This window comes from Anolis sagrei, chromosome 4 (assembly GCF_037176765.1).
Source record: "Anolis sagrei isolate rAnoSag1 chromosome 4, rAnoSag1.mat, whole genome shotgun sequence".
In the NCBI taxonomy this organism is placed as follows: Eukaryota; Metazoa; Chordata; class Lepidosauria; order Squamata; family Dactyloidae; genus Anolis; species Anolis sagrei.
Window position 1 is genome coordinate 99,122,898 of NC_090024.1, and position 18,259 is coordinate 99,141,156.

At 39.0% G+C, this 18,259-nt stretch overlaps 1 protein-coding gene across 4 annotated transcripts in view; it reads left to right on the plus strand.

Annotated features, from left to right (window-relative positions):
• The window catches only part of LOC132774511 (cadherin-18), a 768,567-nt gene that overhangs the window by 691,355 nt on the left and 58,953 nt on the right, over nucleotides 1–18,259 (plus strand). For all 4 annotated transcript variants that reach the window (XR_010909825.1, XM_060774682.2, XM_060774681.2 and 1 more), the window contains one exon: nucleotides 15,795–15,931. Coding sequence is in view for 3 of the 4 variants with exons in the window: in XM_060774682.2 (XP_060630665.2) it covers nucleotides 15,795–15,931 (137 nt within the window). In the remaining variant the exon portion in view is untranslated. The remainder of the gene's footprint in view (nucleotides 1–15,794; nucleotides 15,932–18,259) is intronic.

Consider the following 18,259-nt stretch of genomic DNA (forward strand, 5'->3'; position numbering starts at 1 on the left):
GAGGAGGAATTGTTAGAGGCTACAGACAATGTCATTGCTGTTGCCCGTTTTGGGTCAAAAGATTTTTAGCCACCTGTGCTCCTTCTATTTTATCAGTTTTATACTAATTTATGCAATGATTTTGATATGAAATAAATAAATAAATAAATATTGTAGCAGTCAACAACAAAGCAAGACTCAATCTGTTTTTCTACATCATATGGCATGTGACATTCTGCTCTAAATGAATGGTATATTGTATTGCTTTCTGCTAATGCACTATGCTATGCTTCAAGTTAGATTCTAATAGGTAATATATTGATGCACGCTGAGACGTATTCATTTATACATATTGTACAAAAGATTCTCTGGAGCGCAATTGACATGAGAAGCAAACAAAGAGGCTTGACATTCCTTTGAACTCTAAGAAGCATCCTGGAAATATTACTTTATTAGAATATTGTCAGCCATTGAAGTGAATGGAAAAGGGATGTTTACAAAGGTAGGGTGCATGTGCACATGTATGTGAGAGGAGGGGGTGGATTTTTTTTACTATTTCATCCTTGCATATAAGAAGAAATAGTGTCTACAGTTTGCCTGCCAACCCCTGAAATAACGAGACCACACCAGTATTTGGATTTTAAATATGGGCAACTTTTATTGTTACCTGTTTAACTTTGACTGGATCTCAATCTATGGATCTTGAACTTGGTGGAAAAACCGAGGTAGTGTTCTTGTCTGGCCTATCCCTCGGCTAGTTAGTGAGAAATACCTGGGTCCCCTGGGCACCCAACACGGACAACCTCTGAAGGAAATGTGTCGGAGAAGTCTCTCTCAGTGTATCTGAGACCATACTCTCTCTATTCCTAGGCCATTATAATTCCCCCCACCTCATCAAATTGAACCTTAAGTGAGTGTTTTAGTTAATGGCCTTCACCCCTGAAGGGGGTGTCTTGGGCATATATCAAATTTTAGCTTTTCCTAACTGTTTACCGTGACCACCTATTTAACCCACACCATCCCAATTTGCCTTGTAACAGTATAGGGTAGGCAAAAAACACTCCTAGAACATAAGAGGGGAAAGATTCCTACCCGGCCCCCTAATGGCAACCCTAATATACTGTTTAATGGGCGGGAATGGTGGGTCGACGCTCGCTTAGGAATGATGAAGGGGGCAGGCCAGAGCAGAGAGCCTGGCTCCCCCCCCCTTCCGGATGGTTCCAACAGGAACAGGAACTAGGTCTTATCTTCGTGGGAGGAGGCAACCCCCTCTCCCTCCACAGCTCGCAGTGGAGGGAAAGTTTTTTCCCCCTCAAAACTATGGAAGAAAATGAATATTTCATTGCAGTTGTTAGACTACTATCCACACTATTTTGTGATGAAATAAATATGGGCTCCATATTTATTTATTTTTTTAAAAAAATCCTCATCTTCCACACACATTGCTTCTAGAAACACACATGATTCCTTAGGAGAAAAATTATAATTTGAGGTTGAAAAAACACTATTTCCAGAAACACAAGATATTTCTGCATAGACTAACTTCCTGAAACACTACAAGATGTGCAAATACTAGCTGGAATTCTCAGCTCCATGTTATTCTTCTCAGTTTAATTTCTCAAATGTCAGAAATCCCATTTTTTTGGAAAATGAATAATGAGAAATACCTTTTTTCTTCCTCAGGCAATGCACTGACACAGTGCACATCCACTGTACTTAATAAAAAACAAATACCACATATAACTCAGGCTGTAATAAAGTAATAAAAAGCAGCTACTTTCTTAGGTGGGAGTGTCTAACATGTATACAGATACATTATTGGCGTTGGTGTTAAAACTGTAACTTTTTCTTAGTGACCCAAGTTTCCAAGAGAAAAACTGGTGTCATCATTAACCCCCATTCCTATTCATGACTACAGTGTGCTTTCTTCTTATTGATCCTAGTTCAGAGGACAGGAGCAATTAAATGTGTGTTTAATGGTTAAGAAGAGTTATGTTTGACTCGATTATGCACAAGCATTGAGGCTTTAGTAATGTGCTGTTCAGCTTCGAATCCCAAATGAGGCCTGATGCCAAAAAATATAAAATCCTGCTAGCATTAGAAGAACATTATTATGGAGCTTAATTGAGACATGCATGTTTTAAGGTTAAAGATTTCAGTCTGCAAAAATGAACCCCTTTCTCATAAAATTTTTGACAGTGGAGAATGGTGACTTCACATTTAGTTGAAACCTTAAAGAAACCAGACAACAAAGTCCTAGAAAAGCACATGAAAGAAAGCCCTTAATGTGTGTCAGTGCTCTGTGGTTTGGGTAATCACTATCTGGGCTTCAAACTGGTTTTAGTATTTCCTATGTAATCATATGCATAACAAAATAACTTCTTTTCAGTACAAGTTTTAAACTTCATGAAATGGTCCGTGTAGATGTGCCCAGAGTCATCCATGTATCCCTAAAATAGGATCAGGTCTTGAATAGTTTTCTTAGACTAAAACCTATTATAGATCCACTACTTCACTGACAACGCAAGCCACACTGCTAACATTTATTCTTTTAGCAGAAAGATTAAGTCTAGCATTATGCTTATGGTATGGTGACACATTTCCAATATAATTGTGTTTTGAGTTGTTAAGGAGCAGGAGGGATTTTTTGCCTATTTAAAGAAACAATAATAAAGATTGCATTGCTGTCTCAAAGAGTGAATTTTGATGGTAAACAAACAATCTGCAAGGTAGGATTAATGTTAGACCTTTCAACAAAAAGAACATAAATCTTAAATGGATTTATGCCACACAACCATAATCCTTTTTTTATTATGAAATTGTTATGAATCCTTGTTTATTAGTGTGAGAAAGATAAAAGAAGATGCATTTGTAATTTTAAAGGCAAATTTGTGAAGGTATAGAAAGATATATTGTGTCTGTGTTTGGTATTATCAACACAGCTGAAAGATTAGGATGAAATATAGAATCCTGCTTTTGTGAATCCACAGAACATTTCCATTTCACATGAGTCTGAAGCATTTAGTTTCAAACAGTACCCACAGTTGCTAATTGCCAATTTATAACATAGCTGAAGAGTGATAGGTGTAATTTTTCTTTGTTTGAAATAAGAAAATGACACAGTGTTCAAAGAAATATTATTGGCATTGGTGATAGTGATGTTGTTTGGCTAGGAAAAATATTTCTCAATTGTTAACTGCAAATCTAACTAGTGGCCAACAAGGCCAAGGGCCAGTTAAACTGACACCAAGGACTGAGCTATCTGGACTACATACCCCAATTTGGACCAGAAGTCACATGATGTTTGGGCTTTAGCACATCTGGTAAATCACCAGTAATAATAAGATCTACCAACTGAAAGGTTGCCAGTTCAAAGCCCTGGGTCAGCGTGAGCCCCGTACTGTCAGCCCAGCTAACTGTTGACTTAAGCAGTTCAAAAGCAGCTTGAGCTGTAATTAGAGAAATCAGCAAGCAGGTGAGGTATTTTATGACACCATAAAGAAAAAGACCAGAAAATGCCCGGTGACCAAAAGGAAGGAGGAAGTCCTGATAGCTCTTCATCATAGAGGATGGAGCAACAGAACCCCACCCCCCTTCCCCGTGGCTGGATTCAAGCACAACCTTCCTAGGCGCCAAAAAGCTGCACTTCGATACAACATACCTCCTTTCTGTTCTGTCTGTCCCTGTATTGTCTGTCTAAAATAGCGTTGAATGTTTGCTGTGTAGGTGTACTGTGATCCTCCCTGAGTTCCCTTGGGGAGATAGGGCGTAATATAAATAAAGTGTTTTGTTGTTGTTGTTCTTGTTAATCAAGAACTTCCAGCTACTAAAGTGGGGTAAAACTGGTTAACTGGGAGGAAAGGGGAAAGATCACCTCTGTCCTTCCCTCCTCTTTTTCCCCAGGTTATGTGTGTGTATTTGCCAAAATTAGCAAAGGCACCTAGTCATGTCCAGAAGCTCTCTGGAGCTCCATGACCGCTGCTGTGGTGACAGCACAAGTGAAAAATAAGGGTGACTGTCTCACAAGATCAAATCAATTCAGCTTGGCTGGACAGTCAGGACTCTGTTCCCATTGTTAACATAGTTTGAGAGCAAAGTGTGTTAACATCACCTCAGAATCCAGGGTTGGTCCAAATTAACAGTGCTTTTGACTGGCCTTAGGTTTAGGTGCCTTTGTAGATGGGACCTAGATCAGCTGAGGGTGTACTGAAGCCAAACATTTCTCAGCTTCATTTCCCAGCATGGCTTCCCACATTTTGATGATGAAAACAAGAAACATCAGAGGGCAATACAGATTTTAAAAATTGCCAATGAATAAGAACACAGAGACTAGCAACCTCATTACAAAGGCTGCTAGTACTGCCACACATCCTGGTGATTCCAGGGTTAAATGTGGGGGGGGGGGGGTATGGGGAACCTGTTGCCACACGCCCTGCATTGCCTGACTCACCCAATTCACCATCTCACGGGGGAAAACATCCTCTTCTTGGGTTCCTTCCCCCCATTGTTCCTGGCAAAACTTGGGAAGCCACTCATATTGCCACAGCAGCTGCGTGCACCACTTCACCTTCTCTTTAAGTATGGAGCCCCACTGAAAGAACTGTGCATTGTGCAATGGAGATGGCGGGTTCCATGCTTAATGTAAAGGCAAAATGGAGCATGTCACTTCAAGCCCATCTGATGAGGTCATAAGAGAATCTAGTTCTTTTTTGTCTAAGTTTACGAAGATCCTGTCCCTTCTTACTCTTCTTCCTCCTGCTGAGATAATTGTGTGCAGACTGTTTTTACATTTTAAATTTGGTTTACACCAACTGAAGTAAAACAAAGATGAAAAGAGAAGGTGAGGAAAGAAGAGAGAAACTGGGATGCTTTAAAAGCAGTTGAAAATATGAGATGATAAAAGATTAATCAAGACTACCTTTGCCAATTTGGAATAGTTGGGCATGAGGGTGTAGAAACTTATTTAGGACGGTCCCATTCTAGCATAACATTATGCCATAACTCTAAATGCAGCCCTACACTGGAGGCAGTTTACATGTGACATGTCCCTGCTCAGACCTCATTCCATTCCATCTCTGTCTGCTTTTTAGTTCTCTTCCCAACAGATCTGGTCTAGCAGAACATTTCAGCTCACAGATTGCACATTTGGCTGGTTGCTGAAATGGGCCAGCAAAAGAAGAGTAGAAGGTCATTACTGTTGGCAGAGGAACCTTGAACATAGTCCTAGCATTGTACAGCTCCTACCTCTTTAGATTAGAATTTTACTGCTCATATTTTGAAAATATGGTGCTCTTTGACTTCAGAAATCTGTAGTGTATTTTCATCTAAAATCTAGGTTTATAAGAAAATATTATTCTAAAATTTTAAGCAAGGTATTTACCAAAGTCTTCTAAGAAAGCCATTCTACATCAAGACTTATTTAATGAGCAAAAAAAAAAAAGTATCATGCAATCTTCAGTAAAGTTAGATGACATTGGACTTCTATATTTCACTGTGAAATAGACCTATGAAGCTGGATATTACTTTCTTGTTGAAACTAATATCTTTGTCATTTTAATCATATTTACCTTCCCTTTTCTTTGTGTATTTTTCTTCTTCATCCAGACTAGCATTCTTAGATTGTCTATGTAATAATTTATCAAATCTTAGTTATGAGTTCAACGGAGCATAGAATGTTAGTTTTCATGCCATTAGTAAAACTACTGCTTGTTACATGAAAAAAGAGAGAGTTGTTTTAAAAATCGAGGGGTTCTGCACCCTTTTCCAGGGCTCTGGGAGGGAAAGGGAACCATTTTAGTCAGTCTTATAGTGGAAAGCTGAGCTACAGGACGTGGATCAGTTCCATCTGTAGACAAGCTTCGTTTCTCACAGCATCTGGGGGAAACAGCCCTAAAGCATCCGGGGAAAACAGCTCCACATCTTTCGTGGAAAAGAGCCTAAAGAACTCCAGCTGGAGAATCTACAGAGCCTTGACTGGTAGGTCTACTCGGGTAACCAGAAGCAATTGGATCCAGGAGTAGAGCCCACACCAGCAAGCATAGAAAGCAAATTGCCAGAGAGGGGTTAAATAGGGTTTTCCTCATAAAGGATAGAAACATTTCTCAAAGCAAGGTGCCTGTCCATTGTAGACAAGTTAAGAAGCATTTGTTTGATTTGATAAAGATCTAAGAAGCATTGGATTGTTTATTGAAGATCTAAGCAACAATAAAGGACTTTGTTAAACTTTTCAAGCATCTAAAGACTTTTGTATAGGAAAATCCTTAGGCCTCTCACTCAAGGCACCCTGGCTTCCCACTGGGCACAAAGAGCACTTCCTGTTCAAAAGACTGTAATCATATTGCATGAGACTAGTGGAGAGTATATTGATGACCTCAGTACTTTTAGGTCCTTTCTACACTGCCCAATATCCCAGGATCTGATCCCAGATTATTCACTTTAAACTGGATTATATGAGTCTACATTGCCAGATAATATGGGATAATCAGATAATCTGGGATCAGATTCTGGGATATAGGGACAATGTGGAAGAGACCTCATTGACTGGGGTCTTTATTGTGCAACCCCATGTGCATCCCATTACTGATTTGCCTCCTCCCCATGATAAGCCTCCCCCTGGTATTGATGAACAAGCTCGGTTAATAGCTGCAAATTGTGTCATACTCCCATAATCTACTTGGTGAGATGAGGCATTCTGTTTCTGTGATAGCAGGATTCTCCTCTTCTCCCAGTTTCCCTTCTCCTCCTCAGTATTCCTGAGGTGGCTTTTAAAAAATAAGTTGTATTTAAATTCTTAATTTTTTTAACAAGTTACAGAAGTGCAGGAGGGTGAGATTATGACAAAGTAGGAGTGTGAAAACAAAGACTAGTGAATTGATGCAGTTGCGTGAATGCAGAGATGTGTGATAACAACACTCTGCCAGGGAGGGGCCTTTGGAGGAAGGTTAGGAAGCACTCAGCTTTGTCTTCTAAAGAAAGAAAAGAAAAAAAAGGAAGGAAAGTAGTTGAAGTCTTTCTGTTTCTCAAGTTTCTTTCTCAGTCAATCATAGGAAGTCATGTTGCTTGTTCCTATTCTCTAATTGGCTGAGAATGGACATAAGCAGCGGTAATCTCTGCTTGGCTGATGATGGACACAACCAGCAACAACTACAATTCCCAGAACCTTCTTGTGGTTATGGTAAAAACCTTTTTTTAAAATTTTCCCAAAATTAGTGGATTAGTGAAACATTCTGAAAGTTGTCAGGTATTTTGCAGTCAAACATGTAGCCTGATAGGTCTAAAAATGACTGAGAAACATGCCTCTTAAGTTTCCTAATTGTCTCCAGAGGGCCGAATCTTTCCAGAATAAAAATTACATATCCCGCCCTATTTCACCAATGTCTCAGAAAACAGAATGGGGGTGATTCAAAAACAAATCGGAAAACTGTAAGGTTTGGAGGTATTATGCACACCCCCAGTAGGAGATATATAGAAGTTGTATTTACAGATTTTACAGGTGTGATTGCCTATTCTCATGTAGAAATTTTTAGTTGTTATTGCAGTCCTCACATATCTGGTTTACAACTACCTGAGTCACAACTTTTACGTTTATTTTTGTTTCTTGAATTTGCTTCAGGCAAGGCTGTTCACGTGCCTTTTCCCTTGCTCATTCATTATTTTTATAGTGGTCTCATAGGAAGTCATTTTCCATTCATAATCCTTTTTGCTCACAGTTGCTTCTGTCTTTCCCCCTCCTTATCACAGAACATTTGGGAAGGAGAAAGGACACAATAACTATACAGTGCTAGTGTAAGGAACCCGCTAAATGGGGATATTCTTGATTGACCACACTCCCCAAGAGGCAAGATCCAAAAAATTAAAGATATGGACAAGTTAACTTTTTTTGTTGAAAATGAATACGGGAATACGGGAAATCCAATAAGAGAGACAGACTGGTCATTTTTTGAAAAAAAAATAAAGGAAAAGAGGAAGGAAAATTAATTTCCTTGGAAGGAAATAGACAAGACAAAATTAATATAATAAGACAATAAATAGTTAAGCGAAGACACAGAATGGAAGTCAACAAGACTATTTTTGTTTTGTGTGTGTGTGTGTGTGTTTTTCTTTCTTTCTTTTTATTTTTTATTCTAAAACTTTCCTACTTTCCTATAACTCAATGTTCCCCCACTTTCCTTGTATAATTTTCATTATTTACTATATATATACGATTCAATAAAAAATAATTTAAAAAAGAGGCAATTAGCTACAAAGTATAAAAGTATAAATGGTTCAATCATGTTAAATCAGACCCATGTAACATGAAAGTAGTGTAAAACCAGTCATAGTCACCAAAATTCTGCTTACAACCAGTCAAATTCAGCACAGATGGGCAGCTCTTGTATGCTTTTTATAACGTCATGAGATGGGGATGCAATCAGTGGCATGTGTTGCTTCACCTTCCCTTTCACCACAGAGCCCAATGGCTTCCATCCTATGATACACCGCAACGTCAGGCAGCCGTACAAGGTGAAGGGAAGGTGAAGTGACACATGCCACTGCGGCACCAACATGGGAGGCTTCCCGTATTGCCTTGGATCAATTGGGGGGGGGCTGGGTGGCAGATGCTTCCCCCCATGGGTTAGACTTACCGGTAAGTCAGGTAATGTGGGCCATGGGGTGATAAGTTCTCCACACCTCCTGATGGGCACTACCAGTATGTCAGGATGTGGCCTTCGAGTTAAGTCAACATAGCCGAATCGGATTCTCCTTCCTCAAAGACTCCTTCCTGACATCGAAGTGAATTATGATTTGATAAGGGGGCCATCTGGCAGGAGGGAATGCTTTGTTCCTGGGAAAAAGGAATGTAGCCACAACTTGTGATAAGAGGGGGAGGAAGGAGGAGGAAACAGGAGGGACATATTGCTGGTTGTTTGGCGGGAAACTCCTCAGATCCATCTTCTTCCTCATCCTGTTCAGACTGAATAATAAACCCGTGTTCAAGAAGTTACTTTTGTGAGCATGGTTTTGTTCTGAGATCTGGCGGGAGCTGACACAGAATTGCCACAATCCACGGCAATTATGGCAGCACATGTGAAGAGGTCTTTAAATCATTTGAAACCATTGGATATGCATGTGCTTTCTTAAATAATGATTTTATTTTAAAAAAATTAAAAAAAACATTTTTATGTGACATATTATTTGAAAGAACTATTGACCAGGATGCTTCAGTCTACCTTGATCATCTCGCCATGAACACCAAAGGTTCTGCATTTCTTAGTGGCTTGAATATAGTTTGATAGAGGATGTATGTCTAGATCTCAGCTTCCTGAGAGGTATTTTAAAGGACTGTGGGGGCTTTGCAGTTCATCTTTCAGACATTATACCCTACCAAGGAGACAGGCAGTATCATTTTTTTATTGTCAAGAAAATGGACTGGCAGGACCCATTTAGGAAGATGGCCAAGTAAACTTTGTTTATTGAAATTGTTCCAGTATAGTCCCACTGCTGAGCAAGGCTTACAATACAGGTTGTTGATAGAAGAAAACATCTGTATGGAAATGGTGCTCTGACATTTTGACTCCTGGACCTTGAGTTTTGAGAAATGCATAATGATACCACATTGACTATGCTACTAGTCTGTTTATCTTCCTAATGCATGAGTCAATACATATATCCTAAACGTACAGATTCTAATCCTGAAGTTTTTGAATTCCTTATGACAAAGTCATTTTTATCCCTTTTTAGTGTATGACTGTGGAGAAGTAACTGAGGAATACAGTTCATAGTTAAAACAATACAATAAGTCATAAGAAATTCTGGATATTGACACAACCACACTTCTGGAATATAAACATCTCCCTTAATTGCCAGTCAAGCTGCAGAAGCAATCTCAAGGCTATTGAAAATTGGCAAGTGCTTCACTTGTTAGCAATAACCTTCAGTGAAGTATGCTTTGAAATAAGTTGCTTGTCAATCTCGTGTTCAGCGCCCTCTCATGTTGCTTCTATCTAGGGCCTTCACTTCAGTGGAAGTTTCACTATGTTCTGTTTTAGTATTATTATGATATTCCATGATCTCATCTTTGAACCCAATATGACTTTGTGAGGGGGACTCAGTACACTTTTATTTTTATGATTTATATTAAGCTCCATAATCTGAAAGCCAATAATTAGTATGTCACTTGTCTTTCTCCCACACTTTCCTGTTTTTAGTCAGATAAGTACATATATGCTTAATTTGAGTGAATGCTACTGCTGTTTAAAATGACAACCTCTGGAAATATTTTCATGTATCATAAATCACAGACAAAACCTTGGTTTGGCTCAGGGAGACGTATTTCTTACAGAGCACAAGAAATCAACTGCATGTCACTGTTTTATCCACTAGTAATAATGGTGTTTCTATAAATACTTGATGTTCCTTCAAAAAATAGAACACAACATTACCATTTCACATTTGAGTTCCAGTGGAGACTGAGAGCTCTGTGCTTAGATTTACTGAAAAGTAACAGTTCATTTTGGGAGGATTTTCTGTGGTTTATTGTACTTTATATCAATGTCTGTTAATGGGAATAACAGCTGTTGCAGAGAAATAATCTATCCTACTAGTAGTGGGTGACTTATCTCTTCCCTTCCCGAATGACACCTTTGATACAATATCTTTTATTTTCCCCAAATCTAATATTGATAAAGAGAGTTGTGTATATAAGTATGTATGTATGTCTGTGTGTGGACAAATATTTTCAATGGTTGATTTGTTCAGATGTTTCAATCTGATGTATTGGTCATGTTCTGATTAGAATCTTTATTGGATTACTACTTTATGTTGGCTCTTTAAGTATTTTTACTAGATGTGTGCGCCAAATTCATTCCTATGATTTCTACCATTTCTTTCATGTCTTCCATTTCTTCAGAAGAATAAAATGGGGAGTCCCCTCTCCATACAAAAATCTGCTCAACACAAAAGCCTGCTTTTGTGTGCATCCAAACTTGCCTCCTTGCCTTGGAAACACAGTGCATTTGTGGGAGGGTGTGCAGGAAGGCAAGGTCAGGTTTCGGTTGCAGGTGTGCTCCAGGCCTGCCTGCACTCTCCACCACACACACACACACACAGAGTGTGGCAGCAGGGTGTGTGTGTCAGGTCATGCAGGCAGGCAGGCCCAGAGCTCAGCTGCAGGTACACTCCAAGCCTGTCTGCATACCCCATCACACATACACTGTCGGAAAGTGTGGCGGAGTGTGTGTGGTGGGGTGTCCAGACAGGCCCAGAGTGTGCCTGCAGCTGAGCGCCTCTAACTCTAGTGTATTTATGTAAAATTTAAAGTCACAAACCTGTAGATAGTTCATATTGCTGGTTTATATTATTCAGTTTTCCATACAGTACAATTCCAAGACAATTTCTGTTGGTTTTTTAAAATAATTTTTATTAATACATTGTAAAATTTAAAAGCATATATCTGTAGATGGCTTACAAAGAAATCTTTCATTTTATGGATCTTTCTCTTTTTTTCCCATTGTGTCATTTGTGTTCTTCTTTTGCTGCTATTCACCTTGACATCTCACCTTTTCTTTAAAAAGTATAATTAAACAGATTTAAAACTGAGTTCCTCGCTTCCTCCCACCGCTGTCTCACTATTCTTACTTTTTTCTCTGTGCTGCTGTTCTTACACAAATAAGCTATTCTTCTGCCTAGGGAGATAACCTTAAGGTTATATTTGATTTGCCACTCTCGTTTGATGTTTATATGTATGCTGTAGTGCAGTTTTGTCTTTTGTGGTTTTAAAGTAGCCTTAGAAGTTGTCCTTTTTTCTTACTATGAAAGCATTATTTAATGCTGTGGTCATTTCTCATCTTGAGTATTGGAAACCCTTCTTTTTGTAATAACCCCTCTACATTTTGGGCTGACAAATGCCATTCCGTTCTTCTCTTGCACCTTTTTTTTCCTTCTGACCTTTATTACATTTGTTTATAAAGACCAAAGAAGATATCTAGTGGATTTCCCATATCTCTAAAGTAGGGTGGAAGCCTTAATTTTTACAACAGGATATCTATGCAAATGAGTGGAGGTAAACTCCACCTTGCTTTGTTAACTCTCTATAAACTTGTCATCTCAGCTACTTTAATTCTAGAAAATCATTCTCATATTACCCCCCCCCCCAACCAATATTTAGCCTGCTTTGAGTAGTAGATTAAGTTCCACAAGCTATTACTCCACTATAGGAATGCTATTGTTCTATTTTTAATTTCCATATTTGTGTGTCCATAGTTCATACCAACCTTCTATTTCTTTCCTTTCCTCTAATCATCCATTGTTAATGACTTTATATGTCAGAACCCAGACGCCTTAAAGAGCCAGACTCAAGAATATGTCCAAAGGAATAGTTTACTGATACAAAACAAAAGAGACTCAGAGATACTTATTTCAGTGTCCCTGGTCAAAACTCAAAAGCAGCACCAAGTTTCAGCTTAAAAAACAAACTAAAGCAATAATCCGGATTATCCAGAGCAAAGATCCGGATTAAACTGAAGTGCTTTCAAAGTCACGCAAAACAACACAGCAAATGAAGGACGAACAAACAAAGAGCCATGAAGAAAGAGCCGTAGTCAATTGAAGTCCGAGGTCGAAGAAAGCCATGTCCGAAGTTGCAAGGTTCCAAAGTCCACGTAGGTAGTGTCGTCGTAAAAGCAGTCTGAAGTCAAGAAAGGGGAAATCCGCACTCACGAGAATCCAAGCCGAGTTGTAACACGAATGGAAACAGCAACCTGCAGATCCAGGACCCAAGCCCAACACGAAAGTGGCAGCGACATGAAACCAACACTTTACCTTCTGAAAAGTTCCTCCATTTCAGTGCCTACTTGTATCTTACACCTCATCATCCGATGATGAGCTGACCTCCACCCCATCACTATCTCCCACAGCTGTCCTTGCTTCTGCATCTGAACGCCGACGCCCATCCCTCCAACTTTTCTACCTCTTGTCAAGACTTAGCTCTCCCCAAGACTCCACAGTATCTCCCGATTGCCAATCCCCACCACCAGAAAACCCCACAAACATGTCACTAGATGTTGGTTGAGTACATACATCTCAAATCTCTTGCACCTTGGTCCAATCCAGTGTGTCATCCCCTTCCCCATCACTTCCAGACCCATCACTCCCAGAGAAACCCATGAAAGACTCTTTGTCTGTGGGAGCTGTAAGTATATCCCGGATCTTCTTCCTCTGTCGCTCTTCATCCAATTCCTGCTCCTGATTAACCCTCTTAGTTCCCCTATTCATATCCATTACATCTCCTTCCTCCTCCTCACTCAATGACCCTTTGCTATCAGAAAACCCTTTGAAGGAATCTTCGTCGGTAGGTGATATAAGTATATCCTGGATCCTTTTCCTCTGCTGTTCCTCATCCAACTCTTGAGCACTCCTTTTCCCTCTTCTGACACCCATACTATCAGTTGCAGGTTTGCTAACAGGCTGTACTACAACATTATATGTATTGATTAAAATGTGCAACAAAGAATTTTGCTGCAGTCCTAGGCACCATTGTGTCTGTAGGCTTTTTATGCTGTGTTAATGGTTGGATTTTAATTGGTAGGAATTCACTACTGTATATGCTCATGTACAAGTCAACCTCATATATATGTTGAGTGCATATTTTGGGATGAAAATGATGTATTTTTATGTGACCTATGGATAAATCATTCATTTCACAGAGAGAGGAAAGTACAATGCTACCTTGGGGCCATCCATCCCTGGCCTTAATTGTCTGTTTCTCACCCAGGGATTCACAAAGGCCAAAAACCAGTGCCAGAACAGAAAGACTATGTGTGTTAATGTGTTTGTTAGGTTCTCTCGGGATAGACTAAATTCTTGCTTTTGCCACTCTACTCAGAGAATGGGATGGTTCCTTTTTTATATGAAGTAAGCACAGTACTTATGTGGACCTGTGGATAAGTTGTTGTAGTAGAGCCTGTGAGTAACATTACAAACAGTAGTATGGGTGCCAGAAGGGGAAAAAGGGTTACTCGGGAGCAGGAATCTGATGATGAGCAGCAGAGAAAGAGGATCTGGGACATACTTACAGCACCTACAGATGAGGAGTCATTTGAGGGATTTGCTGGGGATGTTGCAGACAGTAGTATGGGTGCCAGAAGGGGAAAAAGAGTTACTCGGGAGCAGGAATCAGATGATGAGCAGCAGAGAAAGAGGATCCAGGACATACTTACAGCACGTACAGATGACGAATCGTTTGAGGGATTCTCAGGGGAAGGAGTTCCCATTTTGTGCTCCTGAATGAAATGAAATGAACGAAAGAATGGATAAAATGGGTACGGTGCACACCTCTGATAGGCACACCTCTTCACTAAATAGAGCACAGGAAGATATTCACCTCTCAAATACATGCACAAGCTGCTGTAAATACTTGGCTCACTGTCTTACTGTTGCTTAAAATGTAAATAAGGCAGACAAGCTACTTATCAAATATCGATGCTTGCATCAGTTATAGTTTGGCTGTTAGAGGGCTCATTTGGCTAGACATTGATTCTAACATGGTGAAAAATAGGAATCAATTCAAGTAGGGCAGTAGAAAATTTTGATCTTCCAGACATTTTGTATCTCACCTAAAGTTTCCTTACCATTGGCCATGCTTCTAGGAGCTGACATCAGAAACATATAAGGGAGCAAAGGCTCAAAATTTACCATGTAAAGGAAAGCTATATAGATTTAGTGCAGTGTTCCAGCCCCTCCTAGTCTCATTTAAACTCATCAATTGACATATGGCTAATGATGATTGTATTTCAATTCTTCTTGTATTTTCTAAAACAGTTAGGAAAATATACCCTACCTGTGCCTGTTCCATCTGTTTTAGACTTATAAACTGTGTAGTTAATTATTTTAACAGTTTTAATGATTTTTCATGGTTTTTAACAATTTTTATTTCACAAATCTTTGATTAATTCTCTTTAATTATCTTCTAATATTTATATGTTGATGATTTTCAATTGTTTTGTTTTTAATGTTGTGGGGTCCTTTGAATCTCTGAGAAAGGAATGAGGGATATAAATTCTTATTTTGATTCTTATTTAACTAATAATTTATTTTTTGTTTCAACTGTTGCTGAAATCTGTTATTATCTGACACCACTTTTAACTTTGTCAATTATTTCAATTTTATCTTGCTTTAACAGCCATACCTTCTGGTATTTGTTGTTTAGAGCACTCTGGCAGTAAATTCTAAATATAGTGTGACCTTATACTTGTAGTTTCTGCTTGCATCAAACCAATGTCCTCTCTAGGAAGTTCTCAGAAACAAATCTCTATTATCATCCTACTGTTTTTTAAGAGAACGGTTAATCCTGGTATTCCATAAAATGGAATCCCAGGTGTGTTCAAAGTGCGATGATTCAGTGATGTGAAAAAGACCCCCTAGACTGATGTGGATACATTTTTACTTTCTAAGTTCTAAGCAGTAGACTACAAATAACAAGACAGAAGATATAGGGATTTTCTTTCATGCAAGTACAACTAAACCATGGTTTACCATTAGGTGCAAATGTAGCCTCTTTGTTATTATAGATATAATTTGAGTTAAGTAAGATAAACATGAAGGCATTTCTTTGGTAGACTCTTGTGATCAAAGCTGTGTGCATATTAATTCAGATTTGTCTGTTGTCAGTATACAGTCTCATCCAAAATTACAGAGGGTCTTCTGTAGCACTGCTGTTTGAGATTCCTTATCCAAAGGGATTGAAGCCAGGAAATGTGATTTACTTTGGAACTAATATCTCTCCTGTTCCACAGCACAGATTTTCCTAAGTTCAAATTCTCATTTTTTTTCCTTCCTAGATATTTCATTGATCACAACACTGAAGAAGATAGATATTTCACCGTTGATGCAAATACAGGAACCATTAAAACTGCCAAGGTTTTTGACAGAGAAGAAACCCCTTGGTACAACATCACAGTCACTGCTTCGGAAATTGGTAAGTAACGAGCTCCCTCAAATTAAAAACCCATATCACGCTGGCACACAAAAATGATTGCTGAGAGGGAAAGAACAAATCTTGATGATTTTATTTCAGAAGCTCATACATTGTATTAATAAGGCTTGGAGAAATAGATTATTGTGACTTCTGGCACAAACAGATGTGACCCAGGTCTCTCAGGATACAACTTAGTTTGTGATGTGCTTCTTGCCTCAAGAACATAAATTTTAGTGTAAAATAGCTTTTAAAATAGGGAAAACATGTTTATGCTGTCTATTTTAAAATAGCAAATACATTAAAATCTCATTTTCATATACAATTCTTGCGCATATTTTTTAATATACTGCATTTCTTTCAGAGATGGGACAGAATAAAATTTTAGTGAATCCCTATGAAACTGATATGGACTAGAAATCGATGATCTCACCTGTGCTGAAATTTACTCAAGATAGTTATTTTGTTTACTTTTTGATATTTATACCCTTCCTTTCTTACCTCTTACAATTCAGTTGATATATGTGAAGTTTCTCTAATAATATCCCTGGGACAAGGTCTCAAATATGCTTTAGGCCTCCAACCATGCATACACACTCACACACACTTCACCCCAAAGTCATCTGCTCCATCATCCCAAGTAGCAAGGAGTTGTGTGGAGACCAAGCAGCAAATAAATTGCCACCCGTCACTGCCCACTCCATGCTCTTCCAGTGAAGAAATGAAAAATTAAGGATTCCTCAAATAAGTGAATAGCGATGAGAATACAGCAGAAAGCTAGCTATATGCTGTGCCTTGCCTGCACTCAACCCACCACCCCTTGCAACCAAACCTAACATTTCACAACTCGATTGCCTTTTTTATCATTTGGTCACTTGAAAAAAAGAATCCAAGAAACTTGTGAATGGGTGGCTAGTAGGAATGATTAGATTCAGTCAGAATCTTCGTAATTTGGAATAAACTCAGAAAGATTTGCTTTTTGAAGCGATTTCGAAGTTTTTAAGGAAACCGGAAGTCCCTTTGCCCTTCTGAAGCTTTTTCTGCCATTTCCGTTATGAAGCAGTAAGTGAGTTGGAAATGATTTAGCTTTCCCCTCCTTCTGGCCCCACTGGCCTCGGCTCAACCCTGGGAAGCCTTTTAGACCATGATGGATGAATTTCCTCCCTCGCTTCTGTCTCAAGCCTAGGAAAACTTTTAGACCATGATGGATGAATTTCCTCCCTCTCCACTCCCCTCGCTTCTGTCTCAAGCCTGGGAAGCGTTTTAAACCAGAGTGGATGAATTTCCTCCCTCTCCTCTCCCCTTGCTTCTGTCTCAAGCCTGGGAAACATTTTAAACTAGAGTGGATGAATTTCCTTCCTCTCCTCTCCTCTCCTCTCCCTTCTGTCTCAAGCCTGGGGAGCATTTTAAACCAGAGTGGATTAATTTCCTCCTTTTGCTTCCCCCTCCCCCTTGCTTCTGGAGTAAAACAACTACTTTCAAAGTAAAGACCACCCAATGAAACAGGAAATAACCCTTTCAAACCATTAAAGAAGGATTTGGAAGTCTCAGAAGTTTCAAAAAGCTTTGAACATTTTTTCCTGTGAAAATAGGAATTGACTTTAGAAGCAAACCACCAGTGCCCACTACATCCGAAACAACTTTTGAACCTTTTAAAAAAATCAAACAAGCCTAGTGGCTAGGCCTTAAATCACCTCTGGCTCTGCCACATAATGTGTTGCATCTTGGCACTTCTCACCAGATTCAGCAGCAACTGCCTTTTGTCTATGGAGACCACAAAATCATTCCCTTCTCTGCAGCACTATTCACTGCACAGGTCCAGGTACATAATGTTTTCAATTTAACTGTTGGAGATGGCTGATTTTTTTTTTTGTTCATTTGGCTTCTTTGGGTAAGATGTTGCCAACATTAGCAAATGTCATCATAAATATCTTTGGAACTTCATAAAAATTCTTGATGGTAATGAACAATAATAAGAAATATCACACATTGTCTTAGTACAACTGCAATAACATTGTGAAGTCAGTTGATGTGGCGAGCTTGCCTAAGGCTAGTTAATGCATTCATGATGTTTAAACCATGAACTTCCTAGCTCACAACATAGACCTCATACTGCAGCAGCTCAAAGCTATGGATTGGGGTTGCCATTAAAATAAGGGATGTGACATTTAAAAGTAGTCTCACTGCAGTAAAGATTAAAACCCATATAACTATTTTTGGAGGTCTCTACTAATAACCTATGAAATTAAATGTCAAAAAGCTTCTTAAAATTTTATTAGGCCACTTAGCAATCAGAGTAAGTAAAATACAGTCAGAGGGAATAAATTGACT